The 26547-nt window shown below is 48.3% G+C and overlaps 1 protein-coding gene and 1 pseudogene across 1 annotated transcript; one reads left to right on the top strand and one right to left on the bottom strand.

The window, feature by feature from the left end:
• Positions 1–15: 15 nt before the first annotated feature.
• On the bottom strand, positions 16–1449 carry LOC112885536. Its single transcript, XM_025951136.1, has one exon. It carries the CDS (start codon positions 1447–1449, stop codon positions 16–18), a length of 1434 nt encoding a protein of 477 aa, XP_025806921.1.
• Positions 1450–24371: 22922 nt separating this feature from the next.
• LOC112885535 lies at positions 24372–26257 on the top strand (annotated as a pseudogene).
• The last annotated feature ends 290 nt before the right edge of the window (positions 26258–26547 follow it).

The following is a 26547-nucleotide window of genomic DNA, read 5'->3' as shown; positions in this document are numbered from 1 at the left end:
TATTGTGCATTAGAATCAGCGATTTGACATAAGGAAGGTCCCATAATCCACATATATGAGTCCAGTTGTGCTCAGTTCCAAAACCAACATATCCATTTCCATCTGTATCATCTTTAAATCTTTCAACATAGCTAGAATCTCTGTTCCACTCATACGCTTCGGTGGCCCCTTCGTGACAATAGTATCCTTCCTGAAAGCGTTCCTCTGAAATCTGAATGGATGATTCTCTGGCAAAAAGCGTCTGTGGCAATCAAAGTAACATATCTTACCACCGAACTCAAGGCGGAAACAGTCTGTATCTTTACCACAGATCGGACAGGTTAAAAGTCCATGACAGCTCCAGCCAGCAAATATACCATATGCCGGGAAATCATGGATCGACCATAGAAATGCAGCTCGAAGGGTAAATCTTTGTTTCTTGTAACAGTCATATGCCTCAACACCTTGCCACAACTTATCTAGATCATCGATTAAAGGTTGCATCATCACATGAAGTCGTGTTCCAGGATGTTCCGGACCAGGAATTACAAGACACAAGAACATATAATCATATTTCATGCAAAGATGTGGTGGAAGGTTGTACAGAATAGCAAATACCGGCCAACAAGAATATGATGATGCAGTCATATTAAAAGGTGAGAAACCATCTGTCGCCAAACCAAGCCGAACATTTCTCGCATCACTAGCAAAATTTGGATCAAAATCATCTAAAGCTTTCCATGCATCGGTATCAGACGGGTGCACCATCAAGTCTGGGTTTGCACGCACCCTCTCTTTGTGCCATCTCATGTGCTTAGCAGTATTCTTTGATAAAAATAACCGCTTCAACCGAGGCATAAGAGGCATGTAGCGAAGTTGCTTTTGTGCTATCTCTGTAGTCACCTTTTCACCATCTTCATTTACAACCTCCACAAACCTCGATTCTTGACACTTTCGACACTTCTTCAAATCTATATCATTTTTCCAAAACAGCATACAGTTATTTGGACAAACATCTATCTTTTTGTAGTCCATACCAAGCCCAGACAACAATTTCCTTGACTGGTAGACATCTTTAGGCATCTTGTGATTTGCCGGAAGTATATCACCAATCAAATTCAAGATCATATTGTAACAATTGTGAGATAATGTGAATTTGGACTTAATAGCCATGAGTCGAGTCACGAAAGCAAGGACAGTCACTTTTGTGTGCTCGTGCAACGGCTTTTCTGAAGCTTTAAGGAGCTCGAAAAAATTTTTAGCCTCCGACGTGGGTGGATCCTCAGTCTCGGATGGGAGCTCCATATCTTCCCCTAAATCACGAAGCATCTCATCCATTCTATCATACTCTCCATTATCATTACTTAGAACTTGTGGTGATGTCGGCACTTCTAATGGTATTGGGACTTCTGGTGCATTCTGAGGAGGTAAAGCTTCACCGTGATACACCCACACCTCATAGTTAGGCATGAAACCATACTTTATTAGATGTGAGGACAAAACTTTCCTAGTCTGACAATGGCAAATACGGCAACAGCTACATGGGCATCTCACATCATTTCCATTCTTTGACATAGCAAAAGCACGCTTAACAAATTCCTCCGTATTAGCTATCCATTTATCTGACAAATTAGGCCAATCTTCGTACATCCATCGTCGATCCTCATCCATACTTTAAGTTAAATAATTCCAAAGTTAGAATATAGTTATCTTGAGCGCTTAATTTTAAATTAGATATATCATAATAATATGCATATCAAATACAATACTATATTTAATCACTATAATATGCATATCAAATACAATACTATATTTAACTTCCGACGGTGCTGCACTAACCTGGACGGCGGGGGGTCGGGCGGCGACGGGCCGGGCGGAGCGGCCGGGTGGCGGGGGGCCGGGTGGCGCGGCCGGGCGGCGGCGGGAACGGGCGGCGGCGCGGCCCGGGGGGCGGCGGGGACGGGCGGCAGCGCGGCACGGACGGCGGCGTGGCCGGGCGGCGGCGGGGACGGGCGGCCGCGGGAACGGGCGGCGGCGCGGACGGGCAGCCGCGCGGCACAGACGGCGGCGCGGCCGGGCGGCGGCGGGAACGGGCGGCGGCGCGGCCCGGGGGGCGGCGGGGACGGGCGGCGCGGACGGGCGGCGGCGCGGGAGGCCGGGCGGCGCGGACGGGCGGCGGCGCGGGAGACCGGGCGGCGCGGGGCGCGGCGGGACGGGCGGCGGCGCGGGAGGCCGGGCGGCCGCGCGGCCCGGGGGCGGAGGCGGCGGCGCGCGCGCGGGCGCGGACGGGCGGCTGCGCGGGAGGCCGGGCGGCCGCGCGGCCCGGGGGCGGAGGCGGCGGGGCGGCGCGGACGGGGAGCGGCGCGGGGGGCGGCGCGGACGGGCGCGGACGGGCGGCGCGCGCGCGGGCGCGCGGGGCGGCGCGGACGGGCGGCGGCGCGGGCGCGGACGCGGCCCGCGGCGGTGCGGACGGCGGCGCGGACGGGCGGCGCGGCCGGGCGGCGGCGGGGACGGGCGGTGGCGCGGCGGCGGGGGAGCTGAGATAGAGATCGATTTGGGGAAAAAAAGCGGTAGCCGGAGATAACGCGAGCCCGGCCGGGGGGTAACGTCGTGCCAATTAACTTCCGACGGCCAACGAGAGCTTAACTTCCGACGGCTCTAACTGTGGCCGTCGGAAGTTACTTAACTTTATTTTGGCCGTCGGAAGTTAAGTAGCTTCCGACGGCTATCTAGTTGGCCGTCGGAAGTTAAGTAGCTTCCGACGGGGAAACGGCAAACTTCCGACGGCCGCAGTTAGAGCCGTCGGAAGTTAAGTAACTTCCGACAGGAAAACGGCAAACTTCCGACGGCCGCAGTTAGAGCCGTCGGAAGTTAAGTAACTTCCGACGGCTATCTAGTTGGCCGTCGGAAGTTAAGTAGCTTCCGACGGGGCCGTCGAAACTTTATTTTGGCCGTCGGAAGTTTGCCGTTTTCCTGTAGTGAGGGTCTTGTCTGGGATCTCATCAAGGCTCTGAAAGGTTCGAAAGTATTACTAAATCAGGAAAGAACCAACTAGCAATAAATGGCAAAAAAAGAAATGGTACCCCCAAAATGTGTATCTAAGCTTGATTTTCTAAATCTGTATCTAAGCATGAATTTATGTAGATCCAAATGCAAAGGACAGTACCAAATGTTGTGCACATTGTACAAAAATGACATGAAAAGTCACTATACTCAAATGATAACCCATAGGTTTCACATCGGACTAAAAAACACAACAAAAGAAATATAGCATGGCTAAAACATTACCCTGAATCCTGAAAATGGGGCTAACAGGCACTGTAGTGAAGAACAAAGGTTTTATTTGACTAATGCAACTACAGTATGCATAGAAATAATGCTCTCCAGTGAAGAAAATTATTGTAGTTGTGAAAGCTTTCATTTATTCATAACAGGAAGGATATTTTTACTGGCCATATACAAGTAACAAAAGCATGAGAATGTGTTCCACGAAGTGATATGCCAAACAAATTTCCAGCCAATAAATTACTGCAAAAGAATTTTTGGGGAGAAAATAGACAATTTGGTAAGGAAAAAATAATCTAAGCAATGCAATGCTAACTAAAAACTAAAAATACACTGCTTCTTCAAGCATCATTATGAAGAGCAAGGGCCATAAATATACTGGACTCTACTTATAAATTTTTAGAAGTGAAAGAACGCACCTGGTTGCATCAAAACCTCCCATAAAACAATATTTTGAGGCATTTATTGCAACATCGGGTCCCTTCAGTAATAAAATTTGCAGTGACATATACACACGAAAATACTATATATAGAGAAAGAAAAGTGATACAATTACAGTTGCAAAGGGGTGAATAATAATACCACACCTGTGCTCATCTTAAACTGAATTCCAAAAGATTCTTTGATTTTCCCGCAACATGATGATGCCGCGCAGCATTAGTAGTGATACAACTGATGAATAGCCTTAAGTTTGTAACACAAATCAAAGGTGTCTACCAGTTCGTCAAGGAGGAGGCAGCTTCACCAACACACAATTTGTCAGATCCACATAGCAAGGAAGGGGAGGGTTCAAGGGAGGGCCCGAGGCGTACATCTACCTTCAGCGGCTGGCAACTTGGGGGCTCTCCGCCGGCCGGCAGCATGGGGACTATTCGGCGAGCGATGCCGCAGGGCCTCAGCCTCAGCGGTGGCCGGCAGCACGGACCCTCTTCGGTGGGGGGCGCTGTAGGGCTACGACGTCATGGAGCCACTTTGGCGGCGGCCCCGCAGGGCCACGAACACGGGGCCTCAGCGGCAGCCGGCGGCGCGTGGGGCTCCTTCGGCCGTCAGTGCCACAGGGCCATGGCCCTTGGCGGGTAGCCGAGTAGCAGTCGGCAACGGCTGGAGAGTGAGCGGTTGAGGGCAAACAAGGGTTTGAGAGGGCTGTTGGCTTCAGTCATGGGCCTATTAACTGAGGCCTCGCACGAGTTTGCCGACAGATAGTTAGACCCAATTCTTAGTATTTGCCGACCTTCAACGATATATGTAAATATTTTTACCGACTCATACACGATCGGGAAATATTCAAATACTGACAGATTGTTCGCTAGAACTCTTTACCGGCCGATGGTTCATTGGTAATTGTCTAGTTATAGCGATTGATATCTGACGGGATATTGGTGTTGTGGTATAGTGTTTATAAGATGAAACCATCTCTCTCAGTGCAATAGTTTTATTGCACTATTTCGTAGACAAGCCATGACATTTAATTCTTATATTATGTTGTGATCAAATGTGTCGTGCCATGAAATGATAACATCCTCAGGGCGGGGTTCATTGTATTTTTTTAGACTTGGTAACCGAGCCCGTTGGGTTTTATGGGAAGAACAACACCCCCCCTCCTCACGAAGTGCTTACCAAGTCAACAAGATTATTGATGTGTCATCAAATTTAATGCTCATAAAGCTCTTATAAATCCGATTGAAACCTAGCCGACTCAATAAGAACTTGTTCAAAAGATACCCATGATCCACGCTAATCAATGCAAGCCGTATTGCGTAGGAAAAAGCTAGTCTCGGCATGTCATCAGTTGTTATAATATCATTTTAAATCAGCTTCAAAATAAATCTATTGATACAATTCATAGGCCAACTAGCTCCATTGCGGCGAGTGCTTAAGGACATCCCCATGTCCTAAATAGGTTTAGATGAAAACATTCATCAGAGAGGTAAAACTGACATAGCGAGATGATCAACTAGACAACTAGACTATCCTGGCGTATCCACCCACTAGGTAGGCATTACATTCCCCTGGACCCCCTGCTTCTCACCATCTCCCAGTGACTTAGTCTAACCTTACAAATCTTCCGAAACAAGATGTCCAACCATGCCAGCCTCTTTGTCATATACCTAAGAGTTGTTGCACACATGGGCTAGTTGCATTCTTGAAGGTGCTGGTTAACTTTCTGATTCCTCTCATTCCTAACAATGGGTATGATTGAGCAATGGATGTGGAGACTAGAGAACCTTGAAGAGGTCCAGGATGAAGGAAAATACAATGAGTTTGCTGTTGCACAGCGATGTTATATAAAGATAAGGCAAGGGGACGTGGACGTCCAATAAAATATGATAACCGAAGGCGTAGGTGGGAGATAATCCTAATAGCATTAACTTTCTTGTCGTTGAAGTTTCAGTACTTTGAGTTTTCAATAGAGGCCTGGGACTTCCAGTTGTCTCAGCAAAATTCGTACCCACGTACCGGATTGTTAGACAGACGACATGCATGACCTTGATATATTGAAGTTTCAGTACTTCCAGTTTTCAATAAAGATCATGCTTGATGGGTAGTTCCAAAACAATAAATGCTTGAGAGAAATATTTTTCTTAATTACTCAATCCATTAACAAGCCAGCATATGTAGCAACTATGACAGACGACATGCATGACCTTGATGTATTGTTCTGTCCTGCTTATGAGACAACTATTTGCTCAGTCACTGGACTACTACGAGTACTACATCTCGGTGCATATTCCTATAGGCTTTCCTCGATCACTGCATTCTGCACCAAAATGTCTGTCTAGCTTATTATCCACACACATTCTTGTAGAAAGTTATTATGCCTATTTGTTAGGAATGAGATGTATCAGCAAGTTTCAGACCACGTCGTGTGCATCTCCGCCATGACTCCAACAACTGCCTCTGGTGGAGAGGCTTGAGGAATGTCCAACACTCTTCAGCCTCCTTGCATCAATTTGTGCTTGGGCAGGGGATGCCTGCTAGCCACCCAATCGCCGCTATTGTCGCCACACAACATAAGAAGCTCCTCCGATCCTTTCTATTAGAAATTCAAAGTGGTGGTGGTGATTTATGTTTAGAGCTAGCTTTCGGTTAGGGTTCCTCTCTGTTAGCACCACGACTCGCTCGATCCCAAACATGATGATTCATTGAGCCACCGTGTTTTTCACTATACTTGACGATGTTTTCCTGCCGTTTCACCACGTGAGACCAGAGTGTCCAAGTAGTTGGGCAATACTCGAACGAGATGGCTCCGGCCGTGCACAGTCAGTAAATTCTATAGTGTTAGACAGGAGTATTAGCCTTATAGGACTGTCCCAGGTTTTGTGGATCTGTTGATAGGATAGGCAAGGATCCCTTGATTATTGGTGCTGATTCTATAAACCACCCCTAGGGTTTCCTTGCCTATATATTGTACCTCCTGTACTCTCCATCAATCAATCCAGTTTTGCCTCTCTAATTCTGCTTTCATGGTATCACGAGTTCATCTCGGTCCGTGACCTCCTCTGCTTCCGCCCTTCCTGCGCGCCTCTGGCCGCGCCCTGCGCGCCTCCCGGCCGCGCTTCTCCCTTCTCCCCGACGCGCCTCCCTGGCAGCGCCGCCGATCCCGCGCCGGCCCCTCACCAGGCCGCGATGACCGGCTCCCCTCCTCCCTCTCCCTCTGCCTCTATGGTCGCCGCCGCCTTCCCGCCGCCCGATCCGGCCGCTGCGGCGGCCGACGCTGATGCCGCCGCGCGTCTGCGCGAGGCCAGGAAGACGGAGACGCGCCGCGCGGCCCTAGCGCGCGCCTCTGCCGCCCTCCAGGAGGCCCAGGCTGCCGCCCAGGAGCGTGAAGCCGCCGCGATCCGCGAGCGCGACGCCCTCGCTCGCGCCGAGCACGAGCGCGCGGCCGCCGGCGACCCCGACTCCGACGCCGACGACCCCGACGTGGCTGGCGCCTCTTCTGATCAGGACGCGGAGTTTTCCAACCGCCGCGAGCTTCGTCAGGCGCTCCTCCTTCATGAAGCTGCTGCGCTTGCCAACCTTCATGCCCAGGCGGTGGCAGTTCAGAACATCCGCGCCCTCATCCCGGTTGTTCTCGACCTCACCGCCGGCAACTACAACCGGTGGCGCGACCAGTTTCTCCTCACCGTCGGCAAGTATTCTCTGCAGGATCATGTCTTGCAGAACGACTCGGCGCCCTCCTTCCCTGACTGGCAGCGCATGGACTGCGTTGTCAAGTCATGGATCTTCGGTACCATTACCGACGACCTGGCTGCCTCCATCTCCTCGCGCAACTCCACCGCTCGCGTCGCCTGGCTTGCTGTTGAGTCCCAGTTCCTCAACAACAAGGAGACGCGCGCCCTACTCCTCGAGGCGAAGTTCCGCAACTTCGCCCAGGGCGATCTGTCGGTCGCTGCGTACTGCAAGGAGATGAAGCGCATGGCGGATATGCTTGAGGACTTGGGCGAGACCGTCTCCGACCGCACCCTCGTCCTCAACGTCATCCGCGGTCTGAACGAGCGCTTCAAGGCCGTCGGGATGCATCTTCGTCGGGGGCGTCCCTTCCCCACCTTCGTCGATGCGAAGGCTGATCTCCTCCTCGAGGAGATGACGATGGAGCACCACTCGACGCAGGCGACGGCTCTGGCAACCTCCACCGCCCCCACCTCAGCGACTGGCGGCCCCTCCCAGGGCTCCGGGGGTGCCGTCGCCTCCCAGGGCGGCCCCTCTGCTCCGCCACCCAAGAGCCGCCGCAGCCGCCGCGGCGGCAAGGGCTCTGGTCAGGCTTCCGGAGGCCAGGGCTCCCAGACGGGCACCTCCAGCACTGCCCAGAACCGCACCACGCCGTCCTGGCCGTCCTTCTACAACCCGTGGACCGGCACCATCCAGATGTGGCCCGGTCCGCGGCCTCCACTGGCGTCTCTGCCTGCGCGCCCTCCCCAGCAGGCTCTCCTGGCGCAGCAGCACCCCCAGCAGCCGGCGGCGCCTCGCGCGCCCTTGGAGCATGCTGGCCAGTGTTCTCCACTGCCCCCCGGCTTCTTCCCCTCGTCGGTTGGTCCCTCGTCCTGGGATCAGCAATCTCTGGCATCAACATTCAGCACCATGGCGCTGAATCAGCCCCAGCAGACCAACGAGTGGTATTTTGACTCAGGTGCTACCTCTCACATGTCCTCTTCTTCCAGTTCTCTTTCCCATATTTTTCCCATGCGGTATCCTACCCCTTGTTCAATTGTTGTCGGTAACGGCTCCTTGCTTCCTGTCACATCCACCGGTAATACTGCTCTTACTCCCCAGCTTCATCTTAATAACGTTTTGGTTTCCCCTCAACTTATTAAGAATCTTATTTCCGTCCGACAGTTTACCATCGATAACAATTGCTCAGTGGAATTTGACCCGTCTGGTTGTTCTGTGAAGGATCTTCTGTCCCGGAGACTGATCGCAAGGTGCAATAGCTCCGGGCCGCTGTATCCTCTCCGCCTGCCGGTCGCCCACTCCCTCGCAGCCGCCACTGAGTCTACCCTTTGGCATCGCCGCCTTGGCCACCCCGGACAAGAGGCGCTCTCCCAGCTTGCTTCGTCGGGTCTCCCTGCCTGCCGTCACGACACTAGCTCTTCGCTATGCCATGCCTGTCAGCTAGGGCGTCATCTGCGTCTTCCTTTTCCTGTGTCAACCTCAAGAGCTACACATAATTTTGATCTTATACATTGTGATTTGTGGACGTCTCCTATTCTCAGTGTTTCGGGTTTTAAATATTATTTGGTCATTCTTGATGATTGTTCCCATTACTTATGGACGTTTCCTCTGAAACTTAAATCTGACGCTTTCCCGATGATTGCTCACTTTTTTGCCTACGTGTCTACCCAGTTTGGCCGCACCGTGAAGGCAATCCAGTGCGACAATGGAAAAGAGTTTGACAACTCTAGCTCCCGCACGTTCTTCCTCAGTCACGGTGTCCACCTTCGCATGTCCTGCCCTTACACCTCCTCTCAGAACGGTAAGGCCGAGCGCATCATTCGTTCCACTAATAACGTTGTGCGCTCCCTTCTGTTCCAGGCCTCCCTACCCCCTCGCTTCTGGGTTGAAGCACTTCAGACAGCTACCCATCTCCTTAACATCTTACCCACCAAAACACTCGCGTCTGGCACGCCGCATGCCGCCCTCCTTGGCACTGCGCCTACCTATGACCATCTCCGCGTTTTCGGGTGTAAGTGTTATCCTAACCTGTCTGCTACTGCTCCCCACAAGCTGTCCCCCCGGTCAGCCCTCTGCATCTTCTTAGGTTACTCTGCTCATCATAAAGGATACCGCTGTCTTGACCCTTCCACCAACAGAGTCATCATCTCCCGCCACGTCGTTTTCGACGAGTCCTCGTTCCCTTATGCTGAGCAGGGCCCTTCTTCCTCACCGGCTGACCTTGATTTTTTGGATACTACTGACTGTGTGCCAGCACCTATTGGTCCTGTGCAAAAGTTTCTCTCTGCAGGCTCTGGCGTGACTCACCCCGCACAGCCACGTGCGGCTGCGCCCGGCGCTCCTCCGGCTGGTTCAGCAGCGCTAGATGCGCTCCCAGCCGGCCCTCCCTCGCCCGGCGCGCCCATGGTCGGCTCGGCCTCTGCACCACCGTCCGCACAGCCACGTGCGGCCCCTGCTCCTGCCGCACGGCCATGCGCGGCTCGTGGACCTCCTCCGGGCTTTCCAGCCATGCCTGGACTGGCTCCGGAGGCCTCACCGACGCCCGGCGCAGCGCCGGGCCCTTCCTCGACGACACCGCCGCACCAAGCGGTCACGGCGCCCTCTGCGCGCCCTGACCACCTCTTCCAACAGGTGTACACCCGCCGGGAGCGCCCAGCCCCGGCGCCCACCTCTGGCGCGTCTCCCCCGCCGTCCTCCAGCACGTCCCTGCCGGCGGGTGCTGTTGCTGTCCCACCAGTGAGCAACCAGCACACCATGACCACGCGCGCGAAGAGCGGTTTCAGAGTACCCAAGCTCTTCACCGCCGCCATTCTGTCTCCAGTGCCCAAGACCTTCCGTAGCGCACTTGCCGACCCAAACTGGCGTGCTGCTATGGAAGAGGAACATGCTGCCCTTTTGAAGAACAACACTTGGGATCTCGTGCCGCGCCCCCCGCGCGCCAATGTGGTCACCGGCAAGTGGGTCTTCAAGCACAAGTTCAATGCCGATGGGTCACTTGAGCGGTACAAGGCCCGCTGGGTTCTTCGCGGTTTCACTCAGCGGCCGGGCGTGGATTATTCAGAAACGTTCAGCCCGGTCGTGAAGCCTGCTACCGTTCGGACTGTGCTCTCCCTGGCTCTCTCCAATCGCTGGCCCATCCACCAGCTCGATGTGAAGAATGCCTTTTTGCACGGCACTTTGACCGAGACAGTCTACTCTATGCAGCCTGCTGGTTTCGAGGACTCCGCTCGTCCGGATTTTGTTTGTCAGCTCAACAAGTCCCTCTATGGATTGAAGCAAGCCCCCCGTGCCTGGTACAGCCGGTTCGCCACTTATCTTCTGTCCGTGGGGTTCACTGAAGCCAAGTCAGACACGTCGCTATTCGTCTACAAGCGTGGTTCTGATGTTGCCTACTTGCTACTCTATGTCGACGATATCATCCTCACCGCCTCCTCCACTGCGCTCCTTGGTTGGATCATCTCTGCCCTCCAGCACGAGTTCTCCATGAAGGATCTTGGTGACCTACACTACTTCCTCGGTATGCAGGTTCAGCGCCGTGATGATGGCCTTTTCCTTTCTCAGCAGCAGTACATGGTTGACATCCTAGCTCGTGCTCATATGGCGGATTGCAAGCCCTGTCTGACTCCAGTGGATACAAACCCCAAGGTCTCTGCTACAGATGGCGCCCCAGTTGCTGATGCCTCTGAGTTTCGGAGTCTTGCTGGTGCTCTCCAGTACTTGACCTTCACTCGGCCTGACATTGCCTACGCCGTCCAGCAGGTTTGCCTTCATATGCACGATCCTCGGGAACCTCATCTGGCTGCTCTGAAGCGCATTCTCCGCTACGTCAAGGGCACTCTTCATTTGGGTCTTCTGCTACGACCGTCCTCTGCTACTGATCTTGTGGTCTACACTGACGCTGATTGGGCTGGCTGTCCTGATACACGCAAGTCCACCTCGGGCTATGCTGTGTTTCTTGGTGCCTGTCTTGTCTCCTGGTCCTCCAAGCGTCAGACCACCGTGTCCAGATCCAGCGCTGAGGCCGAGTATCGCGCTGTGGCAAATGGTGTTGCCGAAGCTTCATGGTTGCGCCAGCTTCTACAAGAGCTTCATGCTCCTCTGCGCCGTGCCACGTTGGTCTATTGTGACAACATCAGCGCAGTTTACATGTCCTCAAACCCAGTGCAACATCAGCGCACCAAACACATTGAGATTGACCTTCACTTCGTCAGGGAACGAGTTGCTGTTGGAGATGTTCGTGTTTTGCACGTACCGACTTCTTCTCAGTACGCCGACATCTTCACCAAGGGGCTTCCTTCTTCGGTCTTTGCGGAGTTTCGGTCCAGTCTGAACGTGTGCAGTGGCTGACGCTCAGACTGCGGGGGCGTGTTAGACAGGAGTATTAGCCTTATAGGACTGTCCCAGGTTTTGTGGATCTGTTGATAGGATAGGCAAGGATCCCTTGATTATTGGTGCTGATTCTATAAACCACCCCTAGGGTTTCCTTGCCTATATATTGTACCTCCTGTACTCTCCATCAATCAATCCAGTTTTGCCTCTCTAATTCTGCTTTCATATAGAAGCTAGCCAAGGGAAATAGGCAAGGTGGCAGATAGTTTTGTTGGAAGGCACGTGTGGGGACCTGTTATCCCCGTCGCTCTGAAGCTAGGGCTGGTTGTGTTACTTGTGTACCCATGAATCATGTGACAAATGTCTCAGCCAACGTTAGAAATGTGATGCTGCTAGCTTCGTGTCTCGCTGAACAGTTCTGCACTGAGATTATGAACAGTCAGGATAGATGATTGCAGAGCATAGACTCAACAGCAGGTCGGATGCAAGCCACTTTGCTATTGCATAATTTATGGCCAGGTTAACTAGAATCAATATTCCATCATCAAGTGGAACCCAATCATTCTGTCTGACGACGCTAATAAATTATTTTTCGACACCATGAAGTTTCTGGCTTATATTGAATTTTAAAATGTTGAACTTTGGGTTATACTTCTCAGCTGGTATATATAATATGCATGAGAACCCATTATCCCCCTTGTCAATTATGATCACAGTGGGAGCATATCCGGTGGCATTCCAGTTCATGTAGATCTTGTATATGGCTTGAGAAATCTTTTATCTAGCACGAACAGTCTTTATGGCTTCTTCTCATAGATAGGCTCAACAGGATGGATCTTCTTGGTCATGCAAAACGGTTGGAACCAACACCAACTTCCATTTTCCATGGAGTTATGGAATGCCCAATACCCAAAGTTGGGGACGTGTTTAGTTCTAGGACCCAAATAGGACTGCCACTAACTTGACAAAGGGCATTATGCTCTACGCGGTCCAAAACCAACCTTTATGCATATAGCTTTTGAATGTTTGCTTCGTCTTTTTTTTTTTGTGCTGATTTTCGTAACATTGACCTGAATGACAGAATAAGTCATGACGGCCATAACAATTGTTGGAGATGTAGCAGGTGTGAACTCTTTTACTTCATCTAAACCGAAGTCCCCTGCTTCCTCCAATCTTTGTAGCCATGGACTCCAGTTGTTAGTTCTATTCCAGAATACTACTTCTTGTGTTTTTGGCAATTTAGTCGGCATGCAAAGCAAGAATGCGTAACATAAACTATGGTATAAACAAAACAAATTTTCACCCGTCAGAAATAGTATTTTGTGCTTGGCAGAATGTGCTAAATCGTGTGATCAACACAGCCAAAATCAATATTAACAGTTAGGTCAACATGGCACCACCTGGAGGACATATATATACATCAAAGAAGCAACATAATCTTATCATTATTCTTTCAGTGGTAGGCCACACATTCATCGACAACGAGGTACATATGGTGACGTCGACTTTATCAATCTCGAGATAAATCCATTCAATCTCTCGGATGTGCTCATTGGGGTAGAATTGCATGCATGTATTCGTATGTGTGTGTGTATATACGAGCGTCTACATCTATGTTTCGTAAAAAAACAAAAAGAAGAAGCAACATGATTACAGATTGATGCAAGTGCCTTATTTCCGCCCTTATACTGGCCACCCATCTTTTCCTTCCCTTTTCTGAGCATTATCCATATATAGTCGTTCTTCCCTGCCTGTGAGCCAACTACTTCCCGAGTCCTTCACTACTACAACATCTTATTCGTATATGCTTCGCCTCCATCATAGCACTACACACAAAAATGTCTTCCGTATTCACACATTCATGAAGCAAGTTACAAATAAGCATTTTCTAGGAATGGGATGTATCAGCAAGTTACGAATAACCAATATTCCACAAAGTGATTCTCATGGATTTGGTTGCGGAACTTTGTACACTGCTCGGGCTCGCTGTGGTATGGTGGCGAGAGCGGGCCGCCTGCCAGAAGCCACAGGTTTTCGTCAGGGTTGGGGCATAGAGGCCAGTCATACATGGATGCAGTCACAGCATTTCTCACAGTTATTACTACCCTTTTGCAGCCACCACTGCATTGCCACCGTGTTCATTCCAATGTAGTGGCGAGAACAGGCCTTCGCTGGAAGTTACGTGGTAGCATGAACGGCGAGTAGAGTAGCTGTGGGTGAAAACTCAGGTTGAAACTAGTTTAGTTGCGTACACGTTTACTGGTTATTCCTGCTCGTCCTCTAGCTCCGGATGGCTGATGCAATCATCCAATAAATACAAGCCAAATATGCATGAAAAAAAAAGAAATATACTATGTGTGCTGATGTGTCTATAACAGATATGAACATGCACGATGCACACTAAGGTAGGCATTATACAAAGGTAAATGGAGTAAAAGAGAGGCATTAATTTAAAGACACTGCAACTAGATTGAACGATAGCCTAACATGCTTAGAGTCCGTGGACCACGGTGCATGCCATGGAGTGGAATTGGATGGGTACGTAAACTAGTACCTTCAAAGAAAAAACTGTACACAGAAAAAATGTATCCTGAATTCAGAATGAAGTGCATGGTAGACACAAGTTCAAAGAGTGCTGGGGCGAAAAAGAATGGAACTCATCAATTACAGCATCGTGGTGATCACGGCTGCCAATACTGTGGCGCCCACCCGTCCTTTCCTTACCACTCACTTTTATATATAAAAGTTTCCTCTCATATATAGCTAGCTACCAGCTGGGACTGTACTATTAATTTAAGTATCAAGATTCATTGTACAATTAGCGTACAATGAATCTACGTACATTGTATGCTAATTGAACGTAGATTCATTGTACCAACAAGAATGCACGGCCCTCCATCCTGTTCCTACGTCGGCCCTCGAGCTTATGTAGCATTTGACATCTATCCTTAACGTTAGAGCAGAGGATGCAACCGATGAGGGTACATCTATAGCAAATTATCGGCACTGTTGGCACCCTGTGATTAAAAAAAAAGCATTGGTATATTCGTGAAGTTTGAAAAACATTTGGTAAACCTCCTACATGGTGGGCTCCATGAAGTCGCCATTCTGTTTTCCCTCATCCCATCACCAAGCAGAGAATTCAACCGATCAGGGTACCATACCCAACTACTGGAAGCTCTGTGTTGGCACCCTTGTATAGAAACTAATTCACTAATATATCTCGTCGTCACTGGCTTGTACCGTCGAACCCACAGTTTCTATCGTCGAGCTCCATGGCATGATCAGGCCCTTATCTAAAAAAAATGGCATGATCAGGCGAGTTGGACCGACCTGTCCGGCTGTCCCCAAACAACCATCAGAGCAGAGCATGACGCGGCCTCGGACATGGCCAGCAGCACCTGGATCGTGTTCCTCGTTGGTGCACCGTTCCTGTTCGCTAACTTGATGGTCGTCGTCGATCTCACGTCTCAAAACCACCAGATGACGCCGGTCCGCACGGTGGACATATATCATCATCCCGCTCGCGCTCACAAAGTACTACGGTTTAACGGGGGTCATAAACCATGAACAGGGCAATTAACGTGCATAGTTAGCATAGTCTTTATTGGTACTTCTGCCCCTTCATTTCCTGAGGAGCATGTAAGCAAAACTCACTGAAAAAGCTGCATCAGCCAAGAAAGTTGATTCCGGGTTTGTGAATGAATTCGGTTGAGAGACTTTTGGTGCAGGGAAAAAATGACAGTGCCCTGGGCTACATGACACGTTGTGAGCAACACAAATACACCTGCACCACCAGTACACAATATACTGAATTAGCAACCAAGTACATACCGCATGCACGGTGCAAACTAAAAGCATCAAGGATGAACAGAAAATCACATGGAGCTCATAAGAGCCCAAAGCTGTTCTTCACACTCACCCACCCACTATTGTCATTCCCTTATCGCCCGCTACCTTCCATATATAAGAACTTGTTTTCCTATGTAGAACGAAGCCACCTATCCGAATATTACGCTTCAGTTCCATGTAAACTAGGTAGTTGAGCGGTTTGTCGCAGCCCAGTCCTAATTGCTATGACTGGAAATATGCCACGCATTTCAAACTATCAAACTCGGTAGATTTGACAATCCACGTAACACTAGGCATGGTAGGCATCAGGAATGGTTTTAGAACTCTCCACTATTTCCGTTGCCGCCTGATCTGTACATATCGGCCACCCAGAAAACAGAAACTTGCAGGTGGGACAGCGTCATCTTCTGCGATGCCATACCCAGCCTGTCCCCCATCATCCTTATGATCTTCTGGTCGTTGCAGTCCTTGCCCCTACCCAGGGGCACGGCCAGCAGGTGGTGTGTGGCAGTGTGGCCAAACAGGTGCTCCCACAAAAGCATCGTCCACCACCAGACTCAGTAAGAAGAAGATCACGCATCCTATGGGGATCTGTGCCATGAACTATGAAGAACAATGAATCGAAATTAACAGGAAGCTTTGAAGTCTTTAACTTGGAATAATTGTAATTATAAATCATCACAGAAGAACACGAAGATGGGAAAATATAATTTTTTTATGTGTACTATGTTGAAAGGATGAAAGGGGTTCCAGAAATAAAAGCATACCATTCAGCTAGATACATCAGATAAGCACACGAATGAACGGTCAAAGTGATGATGGTAGAATCTGGTTCTTGATGAAAGTTAGATAGATACCATTCAGGTCCTCGCAAAAAAAAAGATGAATACCATTCAGAGAAATTAATGGGCAACTGAACTTCTAGCAGTCTGATATTTAGTGGGGTACCCATTACCGAAGACTACCATCTGATCTTTTCCACTCATTTCTTATTTTGGGTCGGGATGATAATATGCACTTAAATATGAAGTCAATAAAATGACAACCAGAACAGAAATAAACAAGAAAGCAATAGTGGCTAATGCATGCAATACATCGCAAGTAGGCATAGTAGTCTAGACCATTTCCTCGTGTTCATGTTCACACCATTGTTGATGCAAGCAAGGTGGACGGAAATCTCATGGATCTGAAAGTAGCATCCAGGCAAAAAGGAGGCCCAACGCATCAGCTGCATCTCAGGACGCAGCTGCTGCAACCGCAAGTCATGGCGTGTGGTGGATTACCCTGAGGCCTTTCTTGGCATTCTCCTCGCAAATGGCCTGCTGGTCCTAATCTAGTTAGACTATCTCCAGCAATATCTCCCATCCCACACTTTATCCCAAAATATAGGACTTTTGGTCCTATTCACTGCTCCAGGGGTTCCTCTAAACTCTCCCCCAAAACGCGCATCCCCCCCCCCCGCACCCCTTTTCTATGGGTCTTTCTCTCTCCCCCCATCCTCTCCGGAGCCAACAGTCAATCCTCTCGCTCCTCGTCTTCCCCGGTACTCTCCTCTCGCTCATCTTCCCCCTCGCCTCTTGCTCAAGCTCCCCCCTCGCTTCTCGCTTGAGCTCCCCCATGGCAAGCTCTGCCTCCTTCCGCCGCACTCGCGGCCGTCCCCGATCTACCGCGCCGTATCTGACCCGTTTCATTGCGTCGTAGGTCTCGCCAGCGGGCCTGGATTCATCAGCGGGAGGTCGACAGCGACGAGACGGGTGCCAAGCGCCGGAGGCCAAGCCCTACTCTTCGTCGGGTCTGGAAGCACCCGCACCCCGGTATACATGCCCGTGCTCTGCCCTTTCCCCCTTGAACTAGGGATTTCCCTCTCAGATCTAGGCGATTTCCATGGTTGTATACATGATTTATGTTGTGCTAGTACATTTTGTAGAATCGTCATGGATCATTTCTGGAATCAATTTAGTTCCCAGGGCCAGTTCACTGGTGAAGTGAATTACACACCCACCATTGACCTCACTGCTATGATGAATGGCACCCCTCCTGATGTGACTGCGAATGTTGAACAGCAAGATGGCCAAGTATGTATATATGTAGTTCTAATTGTTGGTTACAAATATTCATATATGTGCATTGATCGATGGTCCTGTGTTTCAGGAGGGAGAGGCCGCAAGTATGCCTGCAACTGGAGGAAAAAAGAAGGGAACTACGTCGAGGTTCAAGAATTTTGCTCAAGATGAAGACGAGGCACTCTGCTCTGCCTACCTGAATGTGTCAAAGGATGCTGCAGTTGGGGTGAACCAGACATACAAGTCATACTGGACAAGAATTTCTGATTACTACAATGAAGTTACCAGGAATCCCACTGTGAGGTCTATCAGTTCTCTGCAGCATAGGTGGGGAGACATCTAGAAAGAGACTGCTCGCTTCTGTGGCTTCCATAGTGAGATTGTTAGGTGCAATCAGAGTGGGCAAAGTGAAGATGACAAGGTAATTCTTTAACTGTTGTATTTTGACCAGGATGTGTAGTAGAGGAGAAGGTTTTTGTTGTGCGATTACCAGACTCACATACATGATAATGGATTCTTTTGTCACTGTGAGATCATGTTGTTTAAGCATTTGGATGTTTAGCCTGTGAAAACTGCAGTGTTTTCGGTTCATCTTGAAGGCTTTTCCCTATCATCTGTAGTAATGAACCTTATGTCATATATGTGTAGGTGAAGGACGCTCTGCAAATGTATGCCGGTGTCGTTGAAAGCCCATTCAAGCTGATCCATTGTTGGTTAATTCTTCGCCATTCAGCCAAATGGAATGATTGGTTAGCGAAGGAGTACCAGAAAGGCACCAAGAACAAGGCTTCTGTCCAAGATGTGACTTAGGGTTCACCGGGGGCTAGTGTCCAAGAGGGGACTGAGGGTTCAACTATTCCTACCCGGCCCATTGGAAGAGACAAGGCAAAAAGGTTGCGCGCACTACCCCTACTGGCTCTTCTTCTAGCAGCTCAGCATACATAGACGTGCTGCAAAAGATTCATGAAGATAGGTCCAAATATGATGCAAAAGTAGAGGCTGCAACCATTGAGGAAGCCCAGGCGATTGCTACACGTGCTGAGAGGAAGCTTGCCCTGCAGGAGAAACATCTTTCAATTCAGGAGAAACAACTTGAGATAGCAACCGAGTTGTTGAACCTGCAAAAGGAAGACCGAGAAGATAAGGTCATGAGTCTTGATGTTGAGAAGATGGCACCATGGGTCAGGAATTACTACATTAGAAAGCAAAAGGGGATTGCTGCGAGGGCTGCAAGTGGCGAGGGTTCGTCTGATCTTAGTTAAGTCGGGATTGCTTGACAGTAGTTAAGCAAGGGCTGCTTGATAGCCCTGTACCTTTATTGTGTTTTGGCTGTGTGATAGCCCTGTACCTTTATTCTGTTTGCTGTGGGAATTATGTTTGCTGTGGGAATTATGTTTGGTGTGAGAATTCTGTTTGCTGTCCATACATGAATGCAGTGAGAATTCTGTCATCAACTAGTAATGCTGTCCATATATTTTTTAAACTGAACAATGATACATGAAATCCATCCATACATGCTGTGAGAAATTCAGGTCATCCATACGTGCTGTGAGAAATTCAGTACATCCATACATGAATCCATACATGTTGTATTATTCAACAGAAATAACAGGTTCAGAACATGTGTATCCATACACGAATAAATAGTTCCATAGAGTAATCCATGAATAAATAGTTATCTATCTCCGTACTTGCTCGAAATATGCTCGATAAGATCAAGCTTCAATTGTGCATTTCCTTGTCGACTCTGGATCCTATGGTGATTCTCCATCAATAATGTTAGCTCTGGCACGTTTGTATTATCATTGCCCAATCTGGGATCCGACGCACCTTCATAATCTTGTGCCCGCAGCTGATCCAATCCTCTCTCGTACTCGATACCCATATTGTGTAGTATGATGATACAATCAACAATGTACTTTAGGTCAACCTGACCCAATAGCCTAGCTGGCCCTTTGATGATTCCATACTATCCTTGCAAAATACCGAAAGTCCGTTCCACATCTTTACGAAATTCAGCTTGCCTGTTCGTAAATTCTTTGTGCTTGTTAGTCTTAGGTTCTTGAATACCATTGATCAAAGTAGCCCAAGGAGGATATATACCATCTGCCAGATAGTAACCCATGTTGTACTCCCTGCTGTTTACGTTAAATTGAACCGCTGGAGCATTACCTTCTGCTATATTGTCAAACACCGGTGAACGATGCAGCACATTGATATCGTTCAATGATCCCGGAAGTCCAAAGAAAGCATGCCATATCCATGTATCATAACTAGCAACTGCCTCAAGAATCAGAGTAGGCTTTTCAAAGTGACCTCTATATTGACCATGCCACGCGGTAGGGCAATTCTCCCACTCCCAATGCATACAATCAATCGAACCCAACAAGCCTGGAAATCCACGTGCTTCAGCAACTTCCAACAAAGTTTGTATGTCAGCACTTGTTGGCTGCCTTAAGAACCTAGGGCCATATAGATCAACAATGGTTCATGTAAACTGGTTCACACTCTCAATTATGGTGCTTTCTCCCATCCGAAGGTACTCATCTATGCTATCAGCTGGACCTCCGTATGCAAGCATGCGCAAAGCAGCAATTACCTTCTGCACTAGAGCCAAGCCCCATTGTCCTGCAGCATTTTGTCTCCACTTAAAGTATGAGTTTGCTTGCTCACATGCATCCTTAATATATTCAAACATATTCTTAGTCATTCGGAACCTGTGATGACGATGAAACCATACTACGATCAGTACGAAGACAAGTTAAACAATGTCGATAAAATGTTGGAAACTAACCGGCGGCGAAATAAGTTTTCACCATAGATAGAGTTGGAAACGAAATAGTCCTCCATCAAACAACAATACCCACTGTATCTATCCCGTACAATGGTCCGGCATCCTACAATTGAACCCCGACGCAGGTTAGGCTTGTTTTCTTCTTCCTCTGTGGCGATACGAGCAATGGTGGTCGCCACCAACACGTCGTCGTAGGCTCGTGAAGTCCCTTCCCTGCGTTCACGCCGAAGCTTTCGAAGCCATGCCATCCTAAACCTAAATCGAAACATACACATGAGCAATCCACAATTGGGACAACTTGGGTTCAGAGATCACAACAAAAATGGGCAATTTTGATGTCACAAAAAAAAGAGAGAGCAGAGGGCGTCGAACCGGCCATACCTGGTCGTCGGAGAGGTCGCTGGGGAGCGGCGCGTCGCCAGGGAGCTACCGCGCCCGTCGGGGAACGCGGTCGTCTTCCGCCCGAGTGCGGGAACCAACGACCCACAGCGCCGCCAGCGGGATGGTGCGACGGAAGCGCGACTCCGCTGGAAACAACGTTCAAACCTAGTTGCGGAGATGGTGGGTCCCAGGGGATTTTCCCCTAAAATGGGTTAGAGGAAGGGTAAGCTTGCTGGAGATGGTCTTAGGGTGGTATTTGCCAGTTGGTGGCGTCAAGATTGCCATGCAGAAGCTAGCCGTTACAGTCATCACTGAAATCTAGCTCCCGTTCCGGATATTTTTGCTGATTTAGGAGCCACCAGAAGGATGCAAAGACCACTAAAGCAAGGGACAACTCGCAAACAAAATTACTGTAGTTCATCAATAAATACGATTTACCGAAGGGCCTTGCCATCTTACCTTCTCTTACCACTTAAGAGGTAAGATCTAAAATAAATCTGAGCCCTTGATTTCTGTGAAAAAAATAAGTAATGAAAAATGTGTACATAGGACTAACAAAGAAGGAACAAACATGAGGTTACAACGCCAATTAATAGGGTGGTTTGTTTGCTATGTACGCCCATCCGTGGCGATCTTGACGGACTTAACGAGGAACTGCGAAATCTGAAAGGATGAAAGGCGTTCAAGAAACAAAAGCATACCATTCAGCTAGATACGTTAGATAACCACATCAACGAACGGTCAAAATGATGATAGGTACGAAAGCAATCGGTGCTCGTAGTCTAAGAGGGAGGGGTGAATTAGGCAATTCTAAAATTTTAACTTATGGCTCAAGCTAGTTTGCACAAAAATATAAACTAGATCATGCTATCTAGATGTGCAACTAAGGTTCAACTAATACGAAACCCTCATCCCAAACAGTAGCCAATTCTAGAAAAATACTATACTAAGAAAGTAAAGGCACATAAGTTGTAAGAGTAATGCAGAAATATAAAGGAAGGGATAAGAGAAAGCAAACTCTTGACGCGAGGATTTATCAGTAGGCACTAAGCCACCCCTAGTCCACGTTGTTGAAGTATTCACTAGAAGTATTACTTCCCGGTCACCAAGTCTCTTCCGGGATTACCCTTAACTTGCCACAAAAGCTCGGCCACTAAGGCTCACGCCAAGTCCCCCATTCACCATGATGCCACCTTCAGTACGGAGCTTCCCATGAAGGAAGGGTCTCCTCGTCCCCCGCACAAAGATGTTATCGCCGCTCTACACCAAGCCAGAGGGTCGAAGACTTGCCGACGAGCCACAAAGACTCCAAGGGGCCGGCACACCGAGGTACAAGCTTGAGGTTCACTCAAGAACCATCACAAGGTCACAACACCTTGCTCTCACACTCTTTAGATCTAGTCTAGCGCTACACCTCATAAAGCTTGTGCTAAATCTAAGAATTTGATCTATGAGCTCTTTGGTTGGCTTGGAGAACTTCAGCAGAGTTTATTTAGCTTCTCACGAACTCCAGCAACCTCAAGATGACCTGGGGTGAGGTGCTATACAGGCTAGAGATCCACTCCTAACCGTTGTATGCTTTTCTGTAAAAAGCCTAAAGCATCGGTTAAACTGGTCATAGCCAACGGTTTAACCGGTTACTCTGAATCTACATGCTAGCCGTTGAACGTCTCTCTACCACGCCTGAGCTTGCTTGCGTCATTGCACCGATGCATTGCACCAACGCACCGTCGATTCAACCGGTTCTGAAGGAATTCTCTGAGACAGAACGCATCAACTCCAAATTCAGTACTGTATCAATAAACTACGAATGCACCGACGACGCTTAACTCTAGGGCGTCGGTTCAACTGGTGCCTCTAGCATTTCTCCACTTGATCGTCATGCCTTCTCCTCATTGCACTGATCAGTTCATTTTCAAGAGCGTCGGTTTAACCGGTTGTCCATTTCCTGCTGCACTTTGTCCAAATCATCGCTGCCGTCAATTGGATACCCTAAATATATTCTCTCTAGTTTTTCACTTCAACTTGGACACCTTGACAGCGATTTGGACCGTCTTGTATATGAATTGGACTCCATCCATAGGATCTAGAAATCGTACAAATCTTGAGCTCACAGGCTTGTTAGTCCCATTGACTATGCTGTCACTCAATCACCAAAATCACAATTATGGTCTATCGGGGCCATATTTCTTACATGGTAAAATCTGGTTCGTGATGAAAATTAGATGGATAGCATTAAGAGAAATTCATGGGGAACTGAACTTGTAGCAGTCTGATAGTTAGTGGGGTACCATCTGAACTTTTCCATTCATTTCTTATTTTGGTCCTGGATGATAGTATGAAGGCAATAAAATGACAACCAGATCAGAAATAAACAAGAAAGCAATAGTGGCTCATGCATGCTATCTCGTACGCACATTGCCAATTCTCCAACTCACGTATATACATCCGAAGTAGGCATAGGAGGCATTCAGGAAAGTGCGGAAATCCCATGGATCTGAAAGTAGCATTCAGGCAAAAAAGGAGGCCCGACCGCCCAACGCATCAGTTGCCTCACAAGACGCAGCTCCTGCAACCGCGAGTGATGGCATGCAGTGGATTACCATGAGGCCTTTCTCGGCATGCTCCTCGCAAACGGCCTGCTGGCCCTAACAATAGTAATTAAGGGTGCCATTTGCCAGTTGATGGCGTCAAGATTGCGAGTAGGTGAACGTCATCATCCACTGCTGCCGGTCACAGAGGCAGCATGGGCGGCGAGATGGCCAGCCAGTGGGGGTGGGACACAGCAGCTTGAAATTGTGTCGAGCTCGGAATGAGGATGGTGAAGGAACGGTTGGTAAGAAGAAAGAGACTGCAGATGTACGGGGCGAAGCATTGCCGAGATCTGAAAACCAGTTTGTGCAATAGTCCGATCTGAAAAGGAAAAAAGATACCATGAAAGTAGCGACCTGCCGGTGCCATCGTCCATCTTCTCCTAGTACTAGTAACAAAGGAAAATGTTTGCCGATTAGAAGTTATATGCCAGAGTTCCTGAAGAGACTGTATGTAGCAGTTACGTTGTTAATCCTGACACGGTGTGTTAATCCAGGGATGCTAACAACATGCACGCATGCATGTCATTTTTCCTTGCATGTCCTTGTCTCGTACTCATCCTGGTGTCTTGAGAGAATTACCCCATAAGTAACATATTAGAGATTTAAACGTGCTGTGCACGTATCTATCCTTAGTAGTCATTTGTCTGTTGCTTTATATATACATATATAGTAGTCATTTGTAAACACGCAAACAGGGAATGAACTTGTGCTGGTGTGGGATTCTCGTTTGGTCTCCCAGATCATTCGATCCTAAGCCTTTTGTTTTCAGATCAGATCCCCCAGCGTAGTAGGCGACGACCAGCGATCTGCGAACAGAATTTCCCGGCGATCGATCTGACGAGAGGTATAACACTCAACGACACTATAATAATTCTGAGACACCGCGCGCAGGGAAATCACCACCAGGAGGAAGCAAGACATCACATGGCGCAGCGCGACGAGCTCATCATCAGCATCCGTGGTCTGTACCTGCACAACAACTGCCGGGGCCCAAGGGTAATCCAGGCGTCGCTCCTGAACCCTCCGCCCGTGATGGGCGAGCTGGCTGCTAACAACTGGACCGTGTACGACGGTCCGGGCCCTGACGCCAAGCTCGTCGCACGGGCGCACGGCCTGCACATCAACGCCGGGAACTGGCACAACTCCTTCCGCCTAGTGTTCGAGGATGGAAGGTACCTGCAGGCAGGGATGACCATGTTCTTTTGTTTTGGGAGAAAAACTAATGCACGATGACCCAGCGCTGCTACTTTCTGTATTAACCCTTTGATTGATTCATAATTGATGGTTTTTACTTCCATGGGAGATCCAGGTTCAAGGGGTCTACTTTGCAAGTGATGGGAGTAGTCGTTGAGCACGGCGAGTGGGCTATTGTTGGGGGAACCGGAGAGCTTGCCATGGCAACCGGAGTCATCTACAAAAGGCTTCACGAACACAATCACGACGGGAATATGATGGAACTTACCATCTAAGGATTCTGCCCACGGCTCAACAAGGACCCGCCATCGGTGAGAAACATTTGGTAGTTTCATTAATAATTATGAGTAAAATGCACCACCGGCCCTTGAACTTGGTTCGGGGTGCCATCCCGATCCTCAAACTTTCAAAATGCATATTTTAGATCCTCAAACTTACTAGCCGTATCACGTGAAGTTCAAATTATTAATTTTAAGTTAAAAAAATGAAAGTGTCAACTTATATGAAGCTAACATGTGGGTCCAAATTTTATTTTTAAAATTTTCTGATCAACTCTAATATTTTCAAAAAAAATCAAAATTTTGTTTCAAAACTTTATGTCGAATATTTTCTTTGCCAATATTTTCTCCAAAATTTATTTTTTTATTTTCTATATTTTACAAATGTGATCATATAAATTTTTTATTTTACAATTTTTTATACAGATCTTTTGTATTTGAATATATTTGTACAAGTAAATTGGTATGAATTATTTTTGTGCGTATATAATTTTTTATTTGAGCAAATTATATAATTTTCGATTTAGCTTAAACCACTGTGATTTGGACCTCACATGATACAATTAATAAGTTTAAGTATCTGAATATGCATTTTAAAAGTTTATGAAGCCAGAATGACACCCCGAGCCAAATTCGAGGACTGGCGGTGCATTTTACTCAATAATTATTATACACTTCATTCAACAAACTGACTTACATCTCTGATAACAAAACACCAGGAGGTCCCCCATCATACCCACAAGATTGGACCATGGGGTGGGCATGGAGGGTCACCTAAGGACATCGCAGAACCCCCAAAGCATCTTGAAAGTATCACCGTTATGTGTGGCGTGGTTATTCACTCCGTTACGTTTACATACATCGACCAAACCGGCCAGAAGCACACTGCAGGTCCATGGGGTGGTTCAGGTGGCAGCCCTCACAAGGTCAGTAGTGATGATATTTCTTTAATTTATTTGCCTTTTATGCTGAGTATATAGTAATAAGTGAACCATATATAGTTATGACAATAGGCATTCACTATGATCGTGAATGATACAACTGCAAGAGTTTAATAGTCATCATGATATCTAATTAATCTGTACTACTTTCCATGCAGATCCAATTGCTGCCTCTGAGTTTGTCAAGGAAATCTCAGGAACATATGGGACGTTCGATGGTGCCACGGTTATAACTTCACTTAAAGTTATCACCAATGTTCAAACCTTTGGGCCTTGGTCGACGGAGATAGGGACTCCCTTCAGTGTTCCCGTGCAGAAGGGAAGCGGTATTGTGGGATTCTTTGCTCGTGCTGGGATGTACCTTGATGCAATTGGTGTTCATGTTCACCACGTCTAAAGAACAGCCAACTTTGTTTTTTTCGTGAGAATAAAGAACAGGCAACTTCTTTCTCATGTTTCTCTTTTTTTTGTCCATCTTTCAATTAGACAGTAATGCACTATGAATAAAAATAATAAGGATAGTCCTTTGTAGTTTATTCTGTTGATGATCTGCTATAACTTCAACGCTTTGAGTACTATCCATCTAAATCTTTGCTTCCATAACCATAGGCTCCGACTGGAATTTTCTGGTTTACCACCACTTGATGATTTCCTTGGATCAAAGACTACTAGGGATGCAAGTGGGTA

The sequence above is a fragment of the Panicum hallii genome, chromosome 3, assembly GCF_002211085.1.
Source record: "Panicum hallii strain FIL2 chromosome 3, PHallii_v3.1, whole genome shotgun sequence".
Taxonomy (NCBI): Eukaryota; Viridiplantae; Streptophyta; class Magnoliopsida; order Poales; family Poaceae; genus Panicum; species Panicum hallii.
This window is presented reverse-complemented; position numbering and strand designations above follow the sequence as displayed.